Source organism: Pelodiscus sinensis, chromosome 2, assembly GCF_049634645.1.
Source record: "Pelodiscus sinensis isolate JC-2024 chromosome 2, ASM4963464v1, whole genome shotgun sequence".
Lineage (NCBI taxonomy): Eukaryota > Metazoa > Chordata > Testudines > Trionychidae > Pelodiscus > Pelodiscus sinensis.
In genome coordinates this window covers 175,889,752-175,900,474 of record NC_134712.1, presented here as the reverse complement: position 1 = coordinate 175,900,474, position 10,723 = coordinate 175,889,752, and the positions used below count along the sequence as shown (strand labels likewise).

At 44.9% G+C, this 10,723-nt stretch overlaps 1 protein-coding gene and 2 non-coding genes across 3 annotated transcripts; all 3 read right to left on the bottom strand.

Annotated features, from left to right (window-relative positions):
- Window positions 1–1,511: 1,511 nt before the first annotated feature.
- RPSA (ribosomal protein SA) lies at window positions 1,512–10,595 on the bottom strand. The gene is made up of 7 exons (XM_006121762.4): window positions 10,439–10,595; window positions 9,158–9,327; window positions 6,705–6,823; window positions 3,813–4,058; window positions 2,622–2,750; window positions 2,229–2,421; window positions 1,512–1,656 (listed from the first exon to the last, which is right to left on the bottom strand). Exons 1-7 carry the CDS (start codon window positions 10,510–10,512, stop codon window positions 1,562–1,564), a joined length of 1,026 nt encoding a protein of 341 aa, XP_006121824.1. The 5' UTR covers window positions 10,513–10,595; the 3' UTR covers window positions 1,512–1,561.
- Window positions 3,357–3,516, bottom strand: LOC112545560 (small nucleolar RNA SNORA62/SNORA6 family). The gene has a single exon (XR_003089066.2). It is a non-coding gene; the product is annotated as a small nucleolar RNA SNORA62/SNORA6 family (small nucleolar RNA).
- Window positions 6,899–7,056, bottom strand: LOC112545561 (small nucleolar RNA SNORA62/SNORA6 family). Its single transcript, XR_003089067.2, has one exon. It is a non-coding gene; the product is annotated as a small nucleolar RNA SNORA62/SNORA6 family (small nucleolar RNA).
- Window positions 10,596–10,723: the final 128 nt, after the last annotated feature.

Below are 10,723 nucleotides of genomic sequence, written 5' to 3'. Positions count from 1 at the left end.
TTCAAGCCCACTCTCCTCCCTCTTCCCTCAGCTGCCACTGCCCAGCTAGAGCCACAACCCAGGCAGCATTTATATTCTGATGTAGTGGTTCTCAAACTTTCTGGCCTGTGAACAACATGGCTCAATGCAAACCTTTCTGCAGACCACCAGTTGCTAAGGGAAACTCAGTTACATAATTACACTTGAGCCATTTTGCTAGGAAGAATGATTTCATTTAAATTAAACAGATTAAGCATTTTAACTGTTTGTTTATGAAACTTCATTTTCAGTAAAAAGATTAGTTCATGTTCAATACAAAAGGTTTAATTTTATTTACGACAGGGGTAGGGAACCTTTTTTGGATTGGGGACCACTAACAGAAAAATCAGTTGGAGATCACACAAGTGAGAAGCAAAATGCCTCCTCCAAAACCCCCCAACCCTCACTGATGTGCCCCCAACTTAAGACACCTCACTCCCCTGGCCCTCCAGCCCCATGGTGGGAGGAGCAGGTAAGACTAAGGTTCAAGGCCTCAGGCCAGATTTACCCTTCTGGTGTTCTAGGGTTAGTGGATTTTGTGGGGCCCCATAGGCTCTGGGGGTGGGGCCAAAAATGAAGGTAAGTGTGCAGGAAAGGGCTGCCAATGAATAGGATAGAGATGGTGGGCTAGGTGTCTGGCCAGGGGGAAAACTGTCCAGCCAAAGGATAGAAATGGGCTGGTCCAGGGTGGCCTGGAGGTCTAGGCACAGGGGGGCACTTACTTGCTTTCATGACATGTGTAACACGGCCTCCCACTGCTCCCATTTGCCAAGCCAGATTTGCAGGGGAAGCCTGCTGGAAGTGTTTCCTGGGCAAGAGGCTATGCATATGGAGCCATTTTTGGTTCCTGGTTTCCCCACAATGGGGAAAGGAAAGGGGCTGCACATGGATTCCCCACACACTGGATTCAGTGGGGAAGCTCAGGGCTCTTCCCTCCACTCCCTCACAGGAAGCTGACCTTGGCACTCCCAGTCTTGTGGGGGGCCCTAGTGAACCATATTTAGCTCACAAGCAATGGGTTGCCAACCCTGATCTACAGCTACACAAACTGAGCCAACACACAAACAACTGCAGTGTAAGGAAATGAGTGAAGTTTAGATTTTTCTTTACAGGAACATATGTAGTCGCTGCCCCAGCATTATCAATTTTTACTTAGAATAAGATTATTTTCTAAGCAGTGAAGACTGTAGGGAGTCTACTTACACAGCACAGAAATTCAGATTTTACTGAAAAAAGGTTCAAATTTATAAGAAATGTTAAATGTTTTAGTGTCCAACAGTTTTTCCCCCCTTTAACACATCTGTCTCTGAAAAAGCACAATAAGACTTTACAGAGGGAAATGTATAGGCTGCCAAGATTGGGATGCCAAAGGTAAATGCCCATATCAAATTTGCCTATATCTAAAGTATACAAAAGTATATACAAAAGTAGCCAATTCAGATTTAGAAGCCATCAATATAGAGTTACTAGAAAGGAGAACCAGAAACGTAAGATGTATGAAACAGATCTTTTATTTGTGTCTTTCGCTGTACTTGTATGGAAGTTAAGACCATTCAGTGGTAGTCCCAACCCACTCAGTGGCCTGTGCTGTGGGAGCTGCAGACCAGTCTTCAGTGGCAGGCTGGGCACTCCAATCCTCTGAAACAACAAGACGCCTGTCAGGAACATCTACAGCAATTGTACTTGCCCCATGTGCACCATTAACTAGTACCATACATATTTAATTATGCATCTGAACAGACAAGAACACTTGTAGTCGACTGTTCTTCTGTCCCATTTGAAAGAATGTACTGTGACTATTAAGTGACAATGAACCAAAGTTTTAAGCTGTTAGGTTAACTTATACAAATCTCCTAGATTAATATACAAAATCCTTCAATACACAGCCATGCTGGCCAGGAGACATCTGCAGCAAGTGTCTGGCAAATACAAACCACACCGAAAACTAGGGATGTCAGTGATGTTTACACCATGCGGCTCAGTTAGATGTGTTACATTTCATGTTAGTTTATTTATACATTTTAAATCTCTACCCAAAACTAAACGAGAATGTAAGGAAACTCACTCCATACACATGGTTAGCTCTATGAGCATCTCTAAAGTTCCATACAATTGAGAATCACCAAGTTGCTTCTTCAAACTCCCCCACCCCCAATAAAAACTTTTACTTCTGCCATCAGCTCTTCCTTTAGACATTTCTCAAAACTCACCAGTTGGGAACTGCTGGATTGGCACAGATGGTACCTGCACCCCCTCAGACCAGTCTGCAACCTCAGGCTGAGGAGGAGGTGCAGTAGCAGCAGCAGCAGCTGCAGTGAACTCAGGTGCTGGGGCTGTCCATTCACCCTGGAATTCCTCCTTGGTAACTGCCTTTTCTGCAGCAGCCTGCTCCTCCTTCTCAATCTACCAGAGAGAAGATTAAAAAAATCTCAGCAGGAAAGCTTCCTTCCTACATTAGCTAACTTGCACTAACTGAAGGTAAAAGTGAGGTTGTAACTATTTTACAGATTCTATTCCAAAGAAACTGTGCTCATGTAATCCGTAAGGCTGTCTCCATACCCTCCCCTATAATGCACACTCCCAAGCAATCCACACATTTTTACCTCCTCAGGATCTCTGTAGAAGTAGAGATCAGGCATGACCTCCCACGGGTGTTCACGGGAGATGGTACCACGCATGCGCAGGACCTCACGAGCAAGCATCCACCACATCAGACCCACTGAATGGGCTCCCTGAAACACAAACTGGTGTCTAGTTCGTGGCTCAAAACTAATCTTTTAGAAAGGGTACATAGCTGAAATCTTGAAAGCACACTAAATCCAAACCTCTTAAAGGAGGTCATGCTTATTTTCCCTACCGCTAAACAATTCTAAAGTCCATCACATGCAAGGTAAAGATAATGCAAATCAACAGTAGAAAGTCCATGATTGTAGAAGCACTTACACTATTTTTGGAAGAAGTTAGAATGGGATCAATTGCTAACTCCCCGGGCGGACTGTACATAGATCAGCGAGACAAGCGTCCTCTGGTTAGATGTCATACAAACACCCCAAAATATTCAAAAATTAATAGAGATTATTGGTATGCTTATGGGGTAATTAAAAAAACATAAGTAGGAAAGACTAACCTCAGATATAGTTTAGAGCACACACTTATATTCAGGGTGATTTAGGTTTGTAGTATGAACATAGCAGAGTTAAAGATCTAACCCACACCCTGTGTGCCTGTTCCCTTAAGGCCACATCACTGGGGCAATTCTAGAGAAGTACAGAGATGTTCCAGAGCAACTCCATCAGATGGAAGACATGTCTTAATGCTTCACTTATCTCACATTTAAGAGATGTTGCAAGAATCACTATCAAACTCCACTCATTGGACCACAAAGGCCCTTGTGGCGTTAGCGAAAAATCCTGCCATGGTTACTGTAGCACACGTCCTACACTTGCGAGTTCATTGGCCAGAAACTGACCTCAGCTCCAAGCTCTAACTGTGTGCAAAGTTCAGTCCCCTCCTTCACACCCACTCCCCCCACCCCATGCCAAAAGGCTTTAACGGCTACTTACCAAATGCCTGTAACCTTCTAGTCCTCATGGATCTAGAACATGGGTTCCCAAACTGGGGGCATGAAGAAACTCCAGGGGGGAACAAGGCAACCCAGCCACATCCCCATCAATCCCACCCTAAGTTTTGCTGCTTCTTTTTGGGAGGGGGCGTGATGCTGAAAAGTTTGGGAATCGCTGTTCTAGAGTGAGCTATGAAGGGAAAAGCACTGAAAACCAGAGCAGGGTAATTACCTTATTATTGCATGGGATAGCAATATCCACATAGCGCAGTGGGGAGTCTGTGTTGCATAGCGCAATGGTTGGGATGTTAACATAAGATGCCTCAGTCAATGGCTGATGATCTGCCCGGGGATCTGTAACTACCAAAAGGCGTGGCTCACGGAAGGCAGCCTGGATTTGATTTGTGAAGGTACCAGGGGTGAAACGCCCAGCAATTGGTGTAGAGCCAGTGGCCGCAGCAAACTTCAGAACAGCGCGCTACCCAAAGGAATAAAAACAAAACCAGAATTCAACAGCTGGATTGAGAATCTGTCCCCATCCTGTGAAAACCAAAGCAGATTATGTATTTCTGAATGACCCTCTTTCTAGAGGCTCATTTAACTACACATCCACTGTGATCCATACCATGTATGTTGGCCAAACTGGACAGTCTCTATGGGAAAGAATTAATGGACACAAATCAGATATCCAAAAAGGCAAAACAAACCTGTTGGGAGAACGTTTTAACCTGCCTGGGCACCCATTAATGGATCTCTAAGTCAGTGTTGTTTCAGGCCAGTGCCACAAGCCAAATACACAGGGAAGCCTTGGAACTTAGGTTCATTTACAAGTTTGGGACCCATCAAAAAAGCATGAATAAAGACATTACCTAGCTAGCACACTACCTTCCACATCCTCATTACTTAAAAACCAAACAATGGATACTTAAGAATTTGCACCTTTTCTAACAGCTCCATATGTAGCATGAACACTAACTGACTCCTCTCCCCCCTCCATCCACTATTTATTTTGGAACTGGATCTTTAATAACTCCATTCAGGTGAAGTGGGTTCCACCCACAAAAGCTCAAACCGCCATCTACATGTTTTGTCTGTCTTTAAGGTGCTGCTAGACTACTCATTGTTTAAAATTTCTCTTTCCATCTTAATTCCACTGTCTGCAGCTGAACTCCCATGCCATGAAACAAACTAGAGCAGCAGTCAATTATCACAGCTCTGCATGATTGAAGCAAAGGAGTAAAATCTTATGCCACGTAAGCAAGCAGACAGTCCAGAACTCTGGAAACAAAGGAAATCTGAGTGTTCCAAACTCAATCTAGTTTATTGAAACAATTCTTTAAGCCTATAAGTTCTCATCTACACTGCTATATGGAAGTGACTGCCATCAAACTCCAGTCACACAGACCCTCTTTTGGTGTTAGCAAAATTCCTGTAGCACACTTGCCACCCCAGGTCATTGGCAAGAAACTAATGGCAGATCCAAGCTTTAACAGGATGCAGTTTAAGTATGCAACTAAATCCATACATAACTAAGTTCTTCTGCTTACCTATTAGACATATGCAAGAATGGCACTGAGTCTGAACAATTCTTGGCCCCTCTACCAGCTCAGAGAATTTAACAGTAGCTGTAAGTCCAAACTAGCAAGTAATTTACCCTTCAAATTATCCTAACTACCTTCATGGCAGCATCAAGTTTTAAAGGGTGAGAGGAGGTACTATAACATTTATTAAAATGAAATGTGAAAACACTGCAGTGCCGGAAAACCAGAGACGCCATCTCATTCAGCAACAACCCATGCCGAGGTGCATTGTGACAGATTCCCCAGGGACTTGGAAAAAAAGAACACACCAGGCCTCTAACAGGAGTGTCTGAAACAGCAAGTTTTACCCAAGATCAAGAAATAAAAAAATCAAATGCAACTCACTAAAACAAGCGAATCAATGACTGATCTCCAAGTTTAATCACTGTCCCCTAGCCCTATCACATTCATCATTGTTGTTCTAAAGCAGGGGTGGGCAATAGTTTGATGGGGGGGCCACTCAAACAATTTGTCAAGTAGTTAAGAGCTGCACTCTCCCATAATCTGAATGGAGGTATGGAGTCTGGGATGGAGGGTGGTGCAGAAGGGAGCTTAGAGGACAGTATCGGCATGCAGGAAGGGGTGTGCAATCTGGGGAGTATGTGTTCAGGAGGGGGTTGTAACCTGGGACAGGAGACTGGATGCAGGATCCAGGAGTATAGGAGGGACTGTAAGGTGTTGTGACCTGGGGCAGGAGTAGACACAAGGAACTTGAATGTAAAAATCTCAATCAGTTAGCCAATTAAATATTATGTTTAACCACTTAAGACTGCCACAGACAGAGATCTGCTCAAGCCCTCAATTGTTAATTGGTATGGCGGAGGCTTACAGGTTAGCCATTCACATCGCTCATCTGAATTGTGAGTGCAGGATTGGGGGGTGCTGTGATCTAGAAGAATGGTGTAGGAGGGGGTTGCAGATTCTGGGAGAGGGTAGGGTGTAGGCAGGGGTCAAAAGGGAAGAACTGGGGGTGAAGAGGTAGGCTCAGCCCGGATCCTTGCCTTCCATGCCCCTGAATTGGCTCTGGGGGTCATATGCAGCTCCAAATGTTGTAAACCCAGAGGGGAGGGGGACAGGCATCTCCCATTGGCAGGGAACAGATAATGGGAGCGAAGACAGTTCTGTGATGGAGCAGAGCACAAGTCTCTCCCTCCTCTCCAAGCTTACAGAATTCAGAGAGCTGCTTCCAGCAGCATATGGGGACAGGGCACTCAGGGAGCCTGGTGAGGATCCCATGGGGAGTATTTGGTCCACGTGTTGTATTTTGCCTCCCCCTTCCCTCCCCGCCTAAAAAAAAATAGAAAGGCACACTAAGCTACTCAACTTATCTGCAGAAAGTAAACATTTGACCCTTGTGAAGTCTGCTGGAAATGGGCATTCATTCTTTGCATGCCCCAAACTGAAGAAGTCTATCCAAATAAGGCTCAGATATCAGAGCATCTGCTTCCATTTATTAAGCCAGACTGACAGCTATGGCATGAAAAATGGCAGTAAGCACTATTCTAAAAAATGCAGTCCTGGTGTCCTGAGAGTCAGGTTCATACCTGTCCAGTATTCCTGGAAGAGATGACGCTCACATCAGCTGGGTTTTCAATGGCAACAATGGCACGGGCTGCCAGAAGTAGCTTCTCCCAAGTCCTCTTCAGATTGATGATGTAGATACCTAGCATTATCAGCATCCACAATAGCCATCAACTACAGATCTCATTGGCACTGCACTTTTTTAATAACTTAACTAGCATGTGGCAGTGATTACTATCAAACCCCAGTCATAGAGGGAGCACCTCTTCTGGTGTTAGCGAATATCCTGCCATGCACTTCACTGTAGCACACTTCCGACACTCCAGAGGTCACTGGTCAGTAACTGGCCTCATCTGAGCTTTAACCGTGTGCAATCTGAAGACAAGCAATCCATCTCAACATAGGCACAAAATTGTTATTCAAACCAAAACCCGAAAATTTCCTGTTCTGATGTTTGATTTTAACCCATTTGACAAAAATGTTCTTGGGTCAACAAATAAATGTTGGAAGAAAAAAAATGAAATTGATTTTCAAGATCTAGTTACAGATTTAAAAATCTAACACATTTTCCCCCTTTTTTTACTAGTTCTAGTCAAGCCATTCCTGCTAGCATGGCACACCATTTGAGACAATACAGTAAGAAACACAAACCAACCAAGGCAACTTACTGAATATTAAAAGTGATTTGCATGAGAGATTACTCGGTCTTTATTTGCCCTATGAGGTATCGGTGGAGGTCTAAAATTCTGGAAACACACATCAAGTATGAAGGCTGTGCTTAATTAGGTTAGACTAGATTGTTTCAAAAGTAAACCATAAGCAGGAAATGAAAGTTGAGAAAATTGTGCCCATCAAAATCAGAAAAATGTACAAACCCAAGTTTTACGAGATGCTTTGCAAGTTAACTTTCAGTCAGATATAATGAACCAGTGACGGGGCTCTAGATATGTTGAATGAAAGATGACATTGACATTGCTGATGACTTAAGTGTGATAATGGCAAGAGTGAGATGGCAAATGTAGCAAGTTTTTTCATCAGAATGGATAGAATATTCCTAATAGCTCAAATTGAAATTATGGTCCATTATGAGAGTGATGTTAAATTAAATGAACCCAGAAACTGAGAACGGGTGATAGGGGGATACCTGTTCTGTTTCCTATTAAGCACCTGGCACTGGCCATTGTGTAAAAACAGAACGCTGGATAAGCAGACCTATGACCTAACTATCTGGCAATTCTTACTTCACCCTGTCAAACACCATTACCAAGCTGGGAAAAATATAAAAAACCAAAATATATTTATTAAAATCAGTTTAAAGTCAATAAATTACTAAATTCCTTAATTACAATTAAATCTCATCACACGTGTGCCAATCCTACATTAAGTCTCAAAAATGAATGGCTCGAGTCTGTCCAATCTAACAGCCAGTTTCCTCCTTAAAAGTTCTAGCATTTCAGTGTGTGGTAATCTGCTGAGAAATGTGCAAGAACAGACATAGGCTGGATAGGATTGTTTTTCCTTCTGTACTTATGTGAACAAACATGACAGTTAAGATACTGTCTAAAAGTAGACAATATAAAAAAGGAATTAGGCAACAAAGAACATTGGAACAGACTGGAAAACATTCTGTACATGCACAGCTTCTTATATTCTCCCAACACTTGGCACAGAAAAAACGTCATGATTTCTGGGTATAAAAGAGACCATACCTGGGAATACTTCAAATTTATTCCCTGGATAAAAAAGGAAAATGTGTCAAGATGATGCTGGACCTAGCTGCAAATATAAAGAAAATTGCTTTTCGGGAGAAAATGAAGTGACTGTCTGAAGAACAATGTGGATCAACTTAGTAATGCATCATTCTTCAATACCTTTTAGAACAAGTGTAAATTCCCAAGCTATTTGCCATATTAGAAGTTGCTAGAAAAAGGTTTAGCTTATCTATTTTTACGACTTGTTCAACTAGGTTTAGAATCCATCACCAAAGCAGACTGTACAGAAAACTACAATAAGAGAAATCAGCGCTGCCATTTGCCACTCATTTTCTTAGTGTGGAAAAAGAGCTAGCTGTAGAAATTTTCAGGACACTGTACATTTAGTGTTCTCTGGACTTGTCTGTTAAGAGTAAAAATCTGAAAACAGACTGCTTCAATTTCAAATGTGGAACATGTAAAATTCAAGCTTCAGTTTAGCACAAGTGGTATGTGTACGGTTTCATTCTTACCATTCCTAATGTACTACTGCTGCATCCACAGCTTGATACAGGTAATGAGTATTCTACACTAATACCTAAATTAATAAAAACAACATTACCTAAAGAGGTTAGGCAGAGTATACCTTCTTGCATTATGTAAATCGCTGTACTGCACAATAAGTAAACAAGTTTTAGTGATGAGATTTGCACTAAAACATGTGAAATATCAAAAGGAAATTTAAAACATCCATTCTAAGACCTAGAGCACTGCTAAGTACTTACCATCACTTTTCCTTTTGTAGATGTACTGTTCCATCTGAAAGTCTAGATTGGTACCTCCCAAGTGGGTCCCTGCAGCAAGGAATTTGAGGACATCTTCCTCCTTCATCTGCAGGACATCGAGACCTCCGGACATTGTTAAAGCTCCCCCTTTCAAAGTAACGACAGGGAACCTGGAACAACAAATCAGTTCACCCTCCCAAAAACTTACAGCATGAACTGAGGTAACTATGGGACTTCCTAGAAAGTGGAGATTTTTAAGAACAATTTGTACAATTATGTTAAATCAGCGTCCCCTGACTGGAGCTACAAGAGACTTTTCATGCAGAACCTCATTTAGGGCCAAGAGCAGTTAGGCCAGGCTACCTCGGGAGCCAGAGAATGAAAATCCCAACCTTTCCAAAGGCATTCCACCCTGGGGTATCAAGAAGCAGGATGCAACTATTTGTTTCCAAGCTTCGGTTACAAAGCAGTACCACCCAATCCAACCCCCCTAGGCCAATCTCAATTTATCTCCCAGCTCGCCAGTACTCAGTAAGTCTGCTGTGAGCAGAGATTTGTGTTTTATCCCCTTTCACTGCTCTCTCTCAGACGCATCACTCTCCACAGCAGCAGCTGGTAGCTCATCACCACCGTAAAGGCACAACCCATAAAGTCAGCAATAGGCAAAGCACTTGGCTGCTACTCTGGGGAGGCCTAGTAAAGCCACAGCTGTTTGCGATTTTAATTGAGTTTGCAACATCGCACCTACAGCAAGAAGGGACTAAGAGCTATAGAGCGCTAGATATGCAACCACGTGACTGGCTCGGGGCTGACTCGCTTTGCACGCGCTGCAGCGAGCAACCCCGCCCCCACCAGAGCGGAGCACGCCGCGGCCAGGCAGCCTCCTCCTGAAGGGGGGGGGGAGGGAGGAGAGAAGAGAATGTCGCGGGCAGGACGAGGGATGCGCGCGACGCCGGAGCACGTCTGGGCCTCGCGGCCAGCAGGCGTCAGAAACGTTCCAGGGGAAACCTTTGATTGGCTGCGGCGGGCCCAGGCGAGCGCACGCGGCATGTGGGGGAGGGGTCGCCCCAGCTGCCGAGCCTCCCCCGCACAGTCCGTGCAACCGCTCCGCGCCCCTCCCCCCGCCGCAGGAGCAGCCGGAACGGAGCCGCCGCGCGAAGGCAGCTCTGGGGGCCCCGGCCCAGGCGCTTCCAGAACCGCGGCCTCCTCCCGGTCCCGGAACCGGCCCAGAAACTTCCCGGCCTCGCAGGCAGGCCGGCCCCCCGGCCCCGCAAAACTCACCGGTGACAACGCCGTATGGAGACCCCGCCGGGCGCGACGAGAGAAAGAGAGAGGCGGCGGGAAGTGACGTTCATTTATAGGTCCCAGTGGGCCAATGAGCGGCAGCGACGCAAGCGGAAGTGAGGCAAGGGGGTCGAAGGTCACCTGGTTGCTGCGGAGCGGGAGGAAGTCCCGCCGCTTAGCAACGGTCACGTGGGCTTGGAGCCCTGGGCCGCACCCGGCAGGAGGCGGCAGAGCTGCGAGTGCTGCGGACCCGGGCTTAGCGCTGGAGCGGGGCTCGGAGAG